This window comes from Helicoverpa armigera, chromosome 15, assembly GCF_030705265.1.
Source record: "Helicoverpa armigera isolate CAAS_96S chromosome 15, ASM3070526v1, whole genome shotgun sequence".
Classification (NCBI taxonomy): domain Eukaryota; kingdom Metazoa; phylum Arthropoda; class Insecta; order Lepidoptera; family Noctuidae; genus Helicoverpa; species Helicoverpa armigera.
The window spans coordinates 8,797,308-8,812,482 of NC_087134.1; the positions used below are offsets into that span (position 1 = coordinate 8,797,308).

At 36.9% G+C, this 15,175-nt stretch overlaps 1 protein-coding gene across 4 annotated transcripts in view; it reads right to left on the reverse strand.

The window, feature by feature from the left end:
- LOC135117831 (sodium/potassium/calcium exchanger Nckx30C-like) overlaps positions 1-15,175 on the reverse strand; it is a 76,070-nt gene that overhangs the window by 9,149 nt on the left and 51,746 nt on the right. For all 4 annotated transcript variants that reach the window (XM_064038137.1, XM_064038136.1, XM_064038135.1 and 1 more), the window contains 3 exons: positions 6,753-6,949; positions 4,584-4,722; positions 3,942-4,194 (listed from right to left, as the gene is read on the reverse strand). In XM_064038137.1, the coding sequence (XP_063894207.1) occupies positions 3,942-4,194; positions 4,584-4,722; positions 6,753-6,949 (589 nt within the window). The remainder of the gene's footprint in view (positions 1-3,941; positions 4,195-4,583; positions 4,723-6,752; positions 6,950-15,175) is intronic.

Here is a 15,175-nt window from a genome sequence, read left to right on the forward strand (position 1 = left end):
CAGATTTAATTACAAAAACAAACTGAAGTCTAAAATATCCAGCTGCAGTTTCTTCAGCCCGGGAATCGAACCTGATACATTTACCTACAATACATATTACCAATGAACCTTTCATAAAAGCAAGTTTTTTATCCGACTGCACAGCTTTAAGTGGTTTTGTGGCTTCATAATAATTTGAGGACCTCACAAAGCCTACACTTAGTTTAGGAGTATTTCACCGTTTGGCAAACTCAAATAATGCATAGTGCCAAATACATTATGATGCGTTTTGCCAAATGCGAGCTAGATTTGTGGTCTGTATGCATCGTGTTTGTGGTCAGTATTGCGGTTTAGCTCATAGAAACAGTGCAAATTATTTCAAACGAATTTATTACTTTATGGCTTGGCTACAAAAACACACGTTATGTAAAATAATACCAATAATAATAGTATTAGTTGTTCTAGCGGCAATAGAAAAACGTCTAATACCTATCATGATTCATGAGATACATGCCTGTTGGTAGTGTTGGTAAATAGACGAATAGACAGTGGAGTCTTAGTTACCGTTCCCGGGTCCCGTTTTCACCCTTTCAAAAGTCAAAAGTTTTTATTTCAAAAAACCTTCGCAGGCTCCTTTGAAAAGTCAAAAACCATTCACTTTAGGTTTGGGAGTCTAAAGCACATACAAACGGAGACACGTCTTTCCAAACTTATTACAGCTTAAATAATGATTTCAATCGATTAAAGTACTTCCATTTGCATGTCATATCTCTATTCCATCTATTGCCTTCAAACTCCTCCAAATAGCGACCTACAATGTCTTCAGCCAATATGGCGGAACCCATTCCTAAGCTTATGTTCGAAGATAATATAATAAGGAAAATCATCTGCTTATGGCTACATTCAGACGAAATGTTTAAAGTAAATGTATTGTTTCGGCTCTCAAGGGGCGATCCGGTTCAAATACTTACAAAATTGGGTCAGAGATCTTATCCTGTGACCCGGTTATGTAAGCATGGCATGCCTTTCGATATTTTGGTTACTGCCTCTGCATATTTCTTAAATGGCCGATTAACACAATTGCTTCTGTTGTATTCAATTTGCTTGGTTGTACTTTTGAGTAGTCATTTGTTTTGAGTAGTGGAACATTGGTGTAAGCTGTTGTTTTAGTTCGATTTTTGTTTACACTCAGATATTGCAGACTGCAGAATAAACTGTCGGCTGATGGTTGTTCCGATGTGTGGCTGATTTAAGGTACTTAATTTTGAATTCAAACTTTTAACCCGATCTGATACTGGCCGCATACCTGATTGTTACTCATCTGACTGTTATTCATCTCCATACTGATTTATAAGCCCAATCAAACTTTTGGCCGACTAAAAGTTCGCAGTGCGTGGGGATTCTTAGTTGCTACCACGAAAGTATCAGGTAAACAAACGTAGAATTGCAAAATATCTTTGGAAAAAATAGTATAATATTTTGAGTTAAAATCAATGCTCTCGATATAAACCGTATTGTGAAGGGTAGGAGGTATCAAATATAAAATTAGTGTTACAAGGCCGCTGGTGTCAGGTGGGTGCCAGCTCACAAAGTTCAAGAGTTCATACAAGGTTAAGAGGGCAAGGCATTGTTGTAAGAAACCCTTGTATACCAAGGTAACTTATTCAATTTTCGATGCAGTAAATGTAATACTTACAACTATTACGACAAACTACGCCGAAACTACTGAAGCGATTTAAACGAAAAGGTATTGTAGAGCCTGAGAAAGGACATGGGGTAATTTTTCGGTTCCGAGAAAGGTTTCTCCGAAACGTAGGTGAAACCGCGGGGAAAAGCTAGCTAAGTATATCTTCTGACGAATTGAGAGTGCACTATTCGTGCGACTCTAGAGGTCTTCCGTGTTTTTGTAGTTGCTGTCTGATAACGCATGACAGATTTAATCCACACAGGATGTCTTACACATATGCTTGGTTTACTTGTGTTTGGCAAAGACAGCCCTGTAAAGGCATTTTTCAAGACATAACGAACTAAAAACCCATATCATAATTTCGCAAAAACTCACAAAAGCACCGCCAGGAGACCAGAATACCAATGACTTCTTGACTACAAAAACCTCGATGCATTTGCAACACTTTTAAAATACATCCGCAGTTCCTACCATCTGCTCTGCGCAGAAAAAAGCGAGTAATTTCACATCTACCCTCGGTTTTGGCTTCGCTCCAAGCTGAGTAGGTAAGCACTTAAGATGGCGTCCGTTATTTAAGGTGTGTACAGTTAAGAATTTTCTTATCTAAGAACACAGTTTGCGAAGTTCCCATTTGATTACGTTATTTATTTTGTAGCTTGGAGTGAGAAGCTGGTCATTTTATATATCTTGTTAGTACTGTACATATTGGGAAATTAGAGGTCTCTAGTATTGCTTTTTTGAATAAAACAGAAGGCCTGGTTATTTAGGGCTACGGGATTCTTCGAAACAGCCTTGGGCTCTATATGGAACATAAGTGCATTTTAGTTCGTAAACATTTGTCCGTCCCTCCCACTGTCCCTATAGGGGAAGGGGTCATTTGATGATTTAATACAAGAAATGCCTTGTTATCAAAAACGAAAAGAGGTACGCAGCAACTATGTACCTAATAGTGAAAGTTTTGATTTCTTATAGAGATCAGATTTCTTTATAAAAGTGGTAGACGCATTATTTAAAAATAAGCACCCATTACATGATCCTTTAGTAGGCATGTTTATTTAGAATAAAAACTTTTTTGTATTTTCAAGTCGTAAAACCTTATTTCCAATACAAGAATATTATGGTACAGGTATTTTATGAAAGCAATTCAGATTATTCCCATAGCTAATCAAAGAATACAATCATGTTCATATTAATAACGCTCGAGGAATCGGCCAAATATTTTCCCCCAATTATAAACATTCTTGATTATATAGTATTGTTGAGCAAGATTTGGGTCTTTTATAAGGAACCAAGTTTTCCAAGGTTTTTCTTTTGAATATAACTACTATAACTACTAAATAGAACTTAAATAATTGAAAATCTTTATTATTATTAAATTGAAGAGTTTGTTTGTTTGCATGAAAGCGCTGATCCAATTGGAAGTCATGGTTTGATTTGAAAAAAATAAGCTGCTTTTTATTCGAGTGCGTGAATGTTGAAGGATACCCCTTGTGGCCCTTACTGACCACATACAATAATAATCTGCCACATGTAGTGGCTTGTTCGAATTACTGTCGTTGATGTCAACTGTCTGTGACATTGTGTTCGTGCTATATATTAATATACGTTATTATCGGCACCCTGCAACTCTGTTTCATTTTCCAATTGTGAAGTAGGTCCTACGAGAGGTTGTAATTACCTAAATATAATAAAAATACCACATTAAATTAAGCTTAGATATACACTAGAGTTTCAGCTGAAATACTCATGATAATAAAATAAGAATTCCATCAAAGAGGAACCTATTTTTCCCAAAAGTCGTATAACTCTTTAGAGCCGAAAATTTGGCACGACCATGCAGGAGTTCCCGTAAGAGATTCTTGTGTAAAGTATTCGACAGGCGAAATGTGGCCAGCTTAAATATCAATTTGGGTTGCAATAGCTGAAATAGCATTTATCAAATAGTTTGTATTTCTCTTGAGGCGAAGAGCTGCAGTGCAGACTGGGAATTCGAAGTTTGTGCTGCAATGCTTAACGCTAAAGATAATGTCTGTTTTAATATTCGTTGGTGTCCTTTTGGTGTTAGTTTAATGTAAAGAAATGCAGATATACCTAAAGTTTCTTTACGCTATGGCAAGTTTAGATCAGTTTGATGATGTTATTTATGAATAGCCGTAGATAAGATCATCAAACTGTTTCTTGTGCTTACGGATTTAATCATCTACAAACTCTCAGGCTTAATGCAGTAAGAAAAAAGTGTTAAAGAAATATAAACAGGATGTATATAAACACTTACCCAACAGTAACATCAAAAATATTACTGCCAACTGAGCTGGAGACGGCCATGTCTCCAAAACCCTTTCTGGCCACGATGACGGACGTGATGAGGTCAGGTACCGAGGTCCCTGCAGCCAGGAGTGTCAGCCCCATGACCTCGGGAGGCACGTGGGCCGTCGCCCCCGCCACGTTCGCCCACCACACCATCAAGTAGGAGAAGAAAGCTATCCAAACTATTGACCCTATAAATGTTACGGGGAAAAATCTTTTCCCTGGAAATAAAATGAGGTTGGGTTAATATTTTAAAACGTTGGTTTAGTAAGATTGAAGTTAAGTTTTGGTCACAATATCGGAAAAAAATAACGTATCAACGGATTTTATAAAAGTGTAACGTATGATGATGCTTAGGTAACTAAAAGATTGAAAATCAATTTTTAATACTGTATCTTGAGAATAATGCTGTTTGAAAAACTTCAATACAATTATATCCAATGCAATCCTATCTTATTATATTTTGTTATCTACGACTAAAATCTGAAAAAAAAGCCATCATCACAGTATCCTTAATATTTAAGTATGGAAATACACTCCTTCACAATGTCCTTAATGCTTAAATTCCTTGGAATGTACTTCAACAAAACCAAATTCAAACAATGATTACCTTTAGGAGTTCTAGTGTCTGGGAGGGTCATCCAGAGCGGGAAGACAATGGGTGCGACTAACAGATACGTCACTCGCTTGCGGAACCCTGACGGCCACGACATGTCCAGCGGCGTCGTGTCCTCGTCCAGGTCTCCTATCTGAAACAAGAAGAACATCGCTAGAATAAACGTGGAAATATAAAGACGATTTGGATAGGGTAAATAGGTTGAAAAGGTTGATTAATAAGTGAGACGTGAGTGAGAGTATCTGACATCTTAAAGTATCCAAGAGCGAAGATAAAGTTTGGGACGTATAAATTTATAACATCACCTCACTCACTAGGTAAAAGCGGAACGTAATTTGCGAAAAGCCTGATTGTTTTAAAATAATGGATCGAAAACAGGATATAGGATAAAAAAAATGTTACAAACAGACACCTACCACCAATACCAATATTCCTAAATTCTAACCTCATAAAAGAAAACTATTTCAAAGTTAAAACAGGCGGCTAGGCACGAAACTAGGTTAAAACACAATAAATTTAACTACAAAGGGTTGGTACCATCACGAGGACCCAATTTTGGCATTCTATTATGGAGACCCACGCATAAACCTTTAGATAGTTGAGAGAACAGTTATTATGAAAAGTTTTACAGGAACGAGGCATTTGGGCTGAGCCTGTCGGGAACATGACCGTTTTAGATTTATTACTGCCTAGGCCCAGTACTTTACCTGGGTAATTATAGTACTGGACTTATAAGGTTTGTTTGTACTAAAAAATGCTGGAATATTTAGAGCGATCTAGGAGAATCCAAAAGGAGAATGGTAACGAATAACGTATAACTATACTCGCCTCTGAGGAAGATGGAGAAAATTATAATTTGTGAGACGTATTAAATATATCCTTTGTTCTTGACATGGCCAATATATAGCTCGAATATTGAGCAATCTTCAGTTTTAACTACAGTCATTTATCAACACAAGTTAGTGAACATTATGGACTGCAATACAAGCTTAGAAAATAGATCTAAAAAACTCCAGACAGTACAGTGAAAAAAAACTCATCAAAATTATTTCTGAAATGTTAAAAACATTTGTATCGACGTACAAGTGATTGACTGGCTCCATATAATCCCAGTTGGCACACAACTCTGCCGTCAATGTCGATTTGAAACAAAAACAAAAGACGAATATTTATCATGACGGGATCGGGGATTTGTAGAACCATTTGGATTTAAATCTGTATTGTCAGACATGAATGGCAGTGGGTAATGGAGGGATACGAGATGTCAGAAAATTAATTACGAAAATAATGTTGAAAGTAATGATTATGTGGATGGTAAAACCTTATTTTTTGGCAAGGGGGAAATTCTAATGGACACCCAAGGAGAGGTATACCAATCATTGGATGTTCGGTATAAGGAAATTCTGTTCTTTCCTATTATATTAAAAGTCGAGATGATGAAGAGAAATTTCTGTTATTGTTATCAACTTCACTTTCACACTGTTATTATACCAATTTCATTCCGATCCGAAACTCAGGATGTAACACATTTGTTAAACAAATAACACAATTCAGATATCATGACATGTTTACTCGGCCAAACAACCGAAACAGTCGCATACATCACTTTAACACATTTCATTTTCAGGGCCAACGCGAGAAATCTGTGGGGTGACCAAAAAACCGAATTAGGTGCGAACAAAAACTCCATAACCAACTGCGCATATTACTGGGTCCATGATTCAGGTCGTTGAGTCAATTAATCATTTGCCACATTCTGCAGAAGGAAGGAGATTGCCGGGACCATAAATCTCTAGGATCGAACAAAGGTTACGTTTATCTTGATATGACAGGATTTTGAGCACAATCGTCCCAGTTTTTCTATTAAGGAACTCAGTAATTTGTATGTTGTGGATTTGGGTCTTGAAGATTTAGTTGTTCAATGTATGATAAGAGGTGATTGGCATTTGACATCACTGGTTTTCTGGCCGTTGCATTACCCAGTTTACTCGCTGACCTAGGTACAAATGTTTTATCTTCAAACTCGTCATCTTCTGCATAATTATACCTATTGTAATGATTCAAAACAGAATAACAAAGTCCATCAGAAAACTGAAAATGGATCACATATTATACTTACTGAAAATGTAAAAAATACTGCTTATAAAATGTATACTTTCTTACCTCTTCTATAGCATCTAACTGGACATCCCCGATCCCGCCGTTGGGCAGGTCCAGGGGCGTCTCCTTGGCTTGCGCGACTGCTGCCGAGTGCCTCGCAGCGGCCGCGCCAGCCCCGCCCGCGGTCGGCCGCGTGGCTTCAAGCAGCACCTTTAACGACGCTATTGCATGTAGCTGCGTCGCCTTCTCGTCTACTTTACCTGAGAACAAGGGAGATGGGATTGGTTTATGATGGCTAGATTGTATTTTGGATATTGTCCTGCTGGTCCGTTTTTAATTTTGCCGTAGGTAGGTAATGATGTGAAGAAGATTGTAAGAAAATGTCCGAATCCAAATTGGTTGGCTGTGGTGGGTTTATATTGTGATATAATACTGAATGGTATCTGAAAACTAATGCCCGTTTTCACCAACGAATACCTAAATTTAGGGAGCATTTACGGAACACTTAATAAGAATTTCATTTTCACCAAAGCCTAGGTGTCAAATTATAACCTTAAAATTTGACTTCAACTTGGGGGCCCGATTGATGCCTGCTTAAACAACCCCTATCATTATCATTACAGAATACAAACATATTTTGAACCATGTATAGTGAAATGTACCTTTATATGTTATGTAACATCAAAAATACCATGTTTAAAAAGCAAAAAAATACAAAAAAAAAATGAAACGTAAACTTTTAGAAAGTTTAGAAGCTGTGGAGGTTGTGGATATGTAAAATAATAATCATTAGAAGACCACGTAACTATCTTACGTGAAAGAGCAGATGACTGAGAAATAAGTACGATGATCATGACTTTTTTATAAGACTAGCCGTTTTCCCGCGGTTTCACCCGCGTCCTGTGGGAGCTACTGCCCGCACCGGGATAAAATATAGCCTATGTTACTCGCAGATAATATAGCTTTCTAATGGTGAAAGAATATTTAAAATCGGTCCAGTAGTTTTTGAGTAATATTAGTATAGATATAGATTATAGGTTATCACTTGCTATGAATGCACTTGCTAGGTCGTGATGTCGCTGAATTATTCAAAAATAGGTAGTCCTGCATGTCCATAGATATACACACCATAACAGATGCAAATCTGGTAATCACTGATGTAGTTTCGCGGTGGCCGGGACATCTATAGGCCTATTCAGACCTAAGCGATATTCGCTACCGTCTACGGCAGAGAAAACCCTGTGGGTATGCGGTAATATGACTGTTCAGACCTAAGCGGTATTAGCTACCACCTGCGACAGAGAAAACCCAGTGGGTATGCGATAATATTACTGTTGATGTTCGGGACGTATGCCGCTGCTGCCGCGCGGTATGTACTTCTACCCACAGCGGCAGTGAATATCGCTCAGGTCGCTCTAGCCGCGGTAGGTATAGTTATTGGCACGGATATTGACCCCTGACCTTAACCTGCGCAAAAGCCATTTATTGGTTTATTGCCTTGTGTACAGTGCGCAAAGCGATCCCCACTCTTCCGTCGAGAGCTCAATATCCGTGCCGGTAACTATACTTGATACTAAATAGCTGAGCGAAACCCGTGCGGTATCTACCTCTACCCACAGCGGCAGCGAATATCGCTCAGGTTTGAATTGGCCTTAAATACCAAAACTGCAGTAAATACCAATGATTCGAAAATGGTGAATATGGAGGAGCCTATCTCCTAGGTGATAGGGGATACCCTCTGGAGGTAAGAAGTAGGCTAATATTGAACATAATAAAATATATAAATTAAAACAAAGATAGTTAACAAATATTTTAATATTAGTCCTCATATGATGTACCAAACATTATCATCATCCTCCTGCACCAATTCAATTTGAGGTGGGCTGGGCGCAGCATGTTTTTACACGTCTTTCCAATTTCTCGCACCACCTGAAACTAAATAAATATAATAAATGTATAATTTTAACCCCATACTTAAATCCATTAACTCATGGAGAACAAAAATACAATGAAGTCGACAGTAAAACAAGGAACACAGTTGAACGGCAATATCTTATATTATTATACACAGATATTATTCACATTTACCTGTAAACGGTTCCTATCGCATTAAAACTATTTGTAACTGGATCCAAGCTTTGTTTTTGGCTTCGTTCGTGGTCCCGTCCGTTTTTTGTTTAATATTGTGTCTCTATGAGACGTCAGCAATTTCACTAGCTTGTCTTTTTCTTCTGCAAGAAAGGTTTATCCTCGTTTTCTCTTCTCTGCCAAAATAAACTTATCTATTCAACAATAATAAACCCAAAATTAACCTCACTCTATGTACACATACACATCAGTCAATTTGACAAACGCGCGAATGACATAGGCAAAAATTCACCTATAGAAAACCTCTTTACTGTTTTATTGCATAAAACATAGCGTAATGTAGTTTAAGTTAAATTAAAATAACATCACAAGAAAAAAAACTCACAGGCTTTAGTAATATATACTCGATAGACGTTTATTTCTTAAGAAGTAGAGAAAAATCATTTTATCGATAAAATATCGACTTTGCATTATCGTTTGTAGAACTAGTAATCTGTCACTTACTTAAGGGATCCATGTACAAGTGTGGTGAAAATGAATTTAGGTAGGTGTCAAATTGGGACGGGTCCTTATTAAAAGTAGCTTTTAGATAGGGGAACGGTAAGAGGTTGTAGGTGAAAACGGGCATAAGAGAATTAGAAATTAGGCAACTGTGTGTTCTTGCTCAGGTGTGTATCAACACAAAACATGGTGGGTGCATACACACAAATCAAATCTATTCCATCATCCATGAAGTCCGGCGAAAGATCAAACTCGAGACAACACGAAGCTAATTTAACTCGAAGAAAATCACACAGCTGCAGAAACCCCGTTTCAAACTGACACAGCAAAACTATTCCACATCTTGAAAATCCAACAATAGGCCCACATTTTCATACAAAACATTTACGGCTAAGTTTAATACTGTTACAAATAGTTTGCGGAATAATCTCATTCTATCTGCGTCGTATCCTAACTTGTCTGGTGGAGAGCCACAATTCGCATTGTACTACTTCTGTTTGACCTATTTAACGCAACAAGTACAATGTATGTTTCAGTCCAACCTAGTTTGAGTGCTTCAAGAGTTTAAATGCTGCATTTGGTTATTATGAGAAGTGGGCGGTTTCATTTTGAAGTGAAATGTGGATTTCTGTGCTGCATTTTATGGTCGCTGGCTTTGGCTCGTGACTTTGTTCGTGATTACTGTTCATCTTTATTTTCTCTTATCAGCTTTTTTACTGTCCCACTGCAGGGCACGGGGCTTTTGTCATGCAGAGACGTATGTCACGTTTGCTCAATGCGGATAAGCAATTTGTCATGTCATGTTCTTCTTCTTTCTTCTTGCTTTCAATCAGATCATTTCAAAATCGCCACATTAATATTCTTGCTAACGGTACTAAATAGTTTTCACGATCCAGTACAGCGTTATGTCACCTATCTTTGAACTCCTGGCATATTTTTGCGTAAAGCGAATAGAAGAACAAGTCAAATAAATAAAGGTCATCCAAACTATTTTTTGCCCTTGTCACTGCCCAGACGTCCTCAAAAAGGTACATAATGTATCATGCATCATGTTTTTACCGTATCCCAGCTAAATTAACCGCCAACAACTTATGCGTATATTTTTAACCTTCATCATCCGCTGTCAAAGGGCCAAGACACTTCTTTGGGCGGCTTATCGGTACTTCGACAGGGGAATTTTAAAGTGCCAAGGAGCTTAGAGGCTTTGGTGAAGTTAAGAAATGGTATTCGGTATTGCGCATTTTTTAATGGCGCGGTGTGTAAAACGTGAATAAGATGACTTATGTATCTAATAGGATATTTTGTGCTCTTGAAATGTTTTGTACAATGTGTATTTGGATATACTTTTTGTATTTTATAATAGATAAGTCAATCTACGAATATCTAATCGGTCATAAGGCCCATTGCTGTCAATGGGCTCGCCCCTGTTACACGGGACTTGCACAACCTGCGAAATACTCATGAAAACTAGGAAACCAAATTATGGAAAACTTATTGGAAAAATTCTGACTACAATTATTGTATTACAATAATTACTGCAATATGACTTATAAATAAAAAATTGTTAAAAAAGTAAAAAATGGAAAACAATAATTGTTTAGTAGATTTTAGTCTAGAATTTATACCAAAAAATAACAGGAAGGATCCTGGCCATTTACGACAAACACGAGGTAATCAATGCATTCTAATCTCCTATCGGTTGCAACTGCAGTTACCGTCAGTCGTAACTTATGGGATAAGGCCACAAATGACCACAGGCAGCACTTAGTATCGATAGGTCGTTAGCTTATCGCGTAGTTAGGCAGCTGTGACCTAGGTTGAACTCAAATCTTGGGCGTATTTCGAGTTGTGTCGGGTTTGAACAACAAATGTGATTTCTGGTAGGTAATTTGTTGAAATAAGACTTTTTTAGTGTACATACAGAAAACGACTAATATACAAGGTGTTGATTTGCATTTGTGCCATACTTCAGGAGGAGGACATAAAATACGTAAATAATCGATTGGAATTACAGTTAACGGGAAATAGTTAATATGCGCTGCTTTTTATGTCATTGTAATGTCATAGTATTTCAGAAATAATCCAATTTTATGAATGAAATTCATGAGTGATCGTTGCGAATGCTTTGTGTTTGCGTTTGTCTGAGGGCGCAGCACAGTATTGAGGCCAGTAACACACGCGCCGAGTTTGAAAACGGGTAGTTGGCATTGACAAATTTCCGAAAAAAAATTAAAATCAAAAATTTTCGTATAAATTTTTTTGTTGATTTGGGTTGAGAATCATTAGTATAATTACGTCCTTGACTATGGCACGGATGCAAATCAACAGCTTGTATATTATGTGTAAAAATGTACATAATGTCTAAGAAATAAATTCTAGGTAATAAGCTAAAGACAAAGATTTCTGACGAGAGTCCAGGACTCCTCAAGATGTTTTCCTTCAACTTTAGTAAGGCTTCGGTGTCCTAGACACCTATGCTCTTAAAATACAACTTAGTAAAGTTATTTGTTACTTAGAAAATTGAATTTTGCCCTTGAATCAAACTCACACACTTGTACTAGAGAGGAAGGTGCTTTTAACCACGACGTACAAGACAATAATACCTCAACTGCACCACAAAATAAGTTCCACAAACTATAGCAAATAATCTTCGAACCCAACATTGTAAACCAAAGTATTGACCTACCCACTCTAAACAGCAGGTTGCTACAACCGATTGTTTGTGTACCTGCCCTATGAAAACGGAATCGATAGCTTAGCTCCTCGTCGGTCAAGGTGGGGTCAACAACGGGGCTCTTTACCTTACGTTGCTTTCTGAAGCTTTTGCGATAGAGTATTGTAAGACTTAGCTGTTTTTTTTATACACCGTATTGTGTGTGTATGTGCCTTCTTTGAATGGTTTATAGGTTTTTTTTTTACCAGTGGATACCTTGTAGTATCATGGTCCTAAATTAGGTACAATTAGGGAGGGCTGTTATTATTGAGAAACAAGAATTACATTTGAGAATCGATACATACTACAAACAATTTTGATACTGGCTATTAATTGTAAACGCAAACTCATTTGGTACACGAATTTTAATTATGCTTGATTACTGAAAATCCTTAAAACCAAAGTCGACCAAGAATAATGAAACTCCGTAGGACATCATTTAAAATTAGGGATACCTAAATATTTAGAGAAGGTGTTCATTATATTTTGGTTATTAATTAGGTATAATATGTGTGTTTACAAATATTTGTGTAATATTTTATGTAAAGATTCTACGACAGTGTTTTATTATTCATTCACTTTGGTGAGCCCAGATTTCCTGATATAAGGCTTTAAAATAATATAGAAGTATAAGATAAAAATAGCTGCTAGAATGTAAATGGACAGTAGCTTATAACTACATATATTTCTGCAAAATTCACTCCGTACTTCTTGCGTACATATGTGACAAACATACCTACGCCCTCACAATTTTAGCATTAATACATATTACTTGGATTGCAATAGTGTCCATTACGTATCTTAAAACGCGTGAATCGGTAACACAAACGCGTGAAGCGTTACAAATGTACACTTGAGCTCGCGCCGGTAGACGACGCCGGTAAGAGGCGGATAGCTGTGTATAGCCATTATTAAATAAAAGGGTTATGTAGGTACATGGAAACGTCAATGAAAACATCTATTTTGACCAGACCATCAGTTCTTAGGATTAGCTCATCAATCAAAAAAAGTCTTACAATTTAGCTTTACAATTTAATTGTTTAAATGAAAATCTGTAGTCGTTTAAACTTTTGCCAACTCACGAAACTAGAATCTTGGCAACAAAGACTGACTATTCTAATTAACTTTTCAACTACCTACGTTAAAATACGTATCAGAAAACGCGTGAATCCATAACACAAACGCGTGAAGTGTAACAAATGTGTTTACACCCGAACTCGCTCCGTTTTAGCCTCGGCGCCCACTCAGCCTGTCTTCGTAGTAAAAGGTAGGGTCACCGGCGCGCCGCTAATTTTAACCAGGAAGTTATTTTTACCCGGTTTAGACAAAGAAACATCAATCAAAACATTTTTTTTAATTAGACCATTAGTTCTTAGGATTAGGTCATTAACCAAAAATATTTGTATACATTAAAACCTGTTGTTATCAGCTCAAACCCGTTTTAAGAAAAATTACTATTTAATGAACATTGTACTTAAATAAGTTCGTATACGTATTGGAAAACGCGTGAATCCGTAACACAAACGCGTGAATCCATAACACAAACGCGTGAAGTGTAACAAATGTGTTTACACCTGAACTCGCGCCGTTTTAGACGCGGCGCCCACTCAGCCTGTCTTCGTAGTAAAAGGTAGGGTCACCGGCGCGCCGCTAATTTTAACCGGGAAGTTATTTTTACCCGGTTTACCTGAATGAGTCGGTATATAGCCGGGTAGGTGTAGATTTTGGCAGTGTCGGTAACAAGTGAGTCTGTTTTAGGATTTTTTTGTTAAAAATCAGATTGTTTCTGGTAATTGAATGCTTAGAAGTTTTAAGTTAATTTATGGTTTTGAATGTAGTTTCAGTAGATATCTACAATACAAAACTGAAGAGTTTGTTTGTTTGCTAATCTCAAGAACTGCCGGTCTATTTGACAAACTTGTTCAGTGTTAGTAGATAGCCAATTTCCAATTCGCTAGAAACATCCCCCACGGGACGCCATCAAAACTGCTGGCAGAAGATTATACCATTACAAAGAACACATTACATACTTCATATTGTTATGTAAAGAAAAAAATACACGTCCATAATATAATATTCTTTATCAGAAACAATATACTTCAGCGTGTACGAAGCACTTCATTTTACAAGATGCCTGTATCCCGATATTACTTTTGTCTTCCCTTCATACAAGCAATATGGCCGTTTATTCTTATAGCCTTCTGAATCTTTCGACATAAGCCGTGTGTAATAGAGACGTAAATCTATGTTATAATGTTATGAAAAAATATATTCATAACGATACATGATAGGTAGCTTTTTGTTTTTTTTTTTAACGACGTCAAAAATCATCAAATGACCCCTCCCGCTGTGGGTTAGCAGCGGTGAGGGAGTGTCAGACTCTTACTGACTAAAAACGGTCGTGTTCCGTCATAGGCCTTTTATGTACCAGGGCCGCGGTATCTCTTTCGAACAACCCGCAGCATGATAGGTAGCTTAGCTCTACGAGTAAGTCATAGTGAAACAAATATTATGTAGTAACATCTTTGTAACCTATGAACACAAATTAAAAAGCTTTGACCTTGACTTTGTCATCTGGTTATTTATTCATTTAAACCTTAATATACAATTTTGAAACTCTCATTTTAAAGACTGAAATTATTTTCATAAAACTTGTCAGAAATTCAGATAGCATCACAATAACATATTTATAAGCTATATTTTTATAAAAAATCATTGTTATACTTTCATTAATTACCATTAAATTAACAGGCATTTTTTTTTAGTATCGTAGGATTTTTATTTAATTTTAAACCTGTAGATTATATTTTTAAATAAACTAGATCTATATATATACAGGCTACTTTACCCAATGTTCGAAGTCTTCATCCCATCTTCTTGATTGTAGAATGCGCACACGCAGGATTTAGTAACGAAACGTACACCATGAATACAAAACATTTAGTACATTACATTACTAATGCCCGAATGTGCTAGTTTGTCTTCTTCGTCTTCTTGTAGAAAGAAGTTGTAGCTCTTGATATCTTCTTGTCTTCAGAAAATGTTGTTGATACTTGACTATTTAAAATATAGGTACGTACATATGCACTCGCATATGATCTCAAGCCTAGATATATGTACTGGTAATCTTACTTGAGGAGAAGTAAATTGTCGTGAAAATCAAACACACACATACACACACATT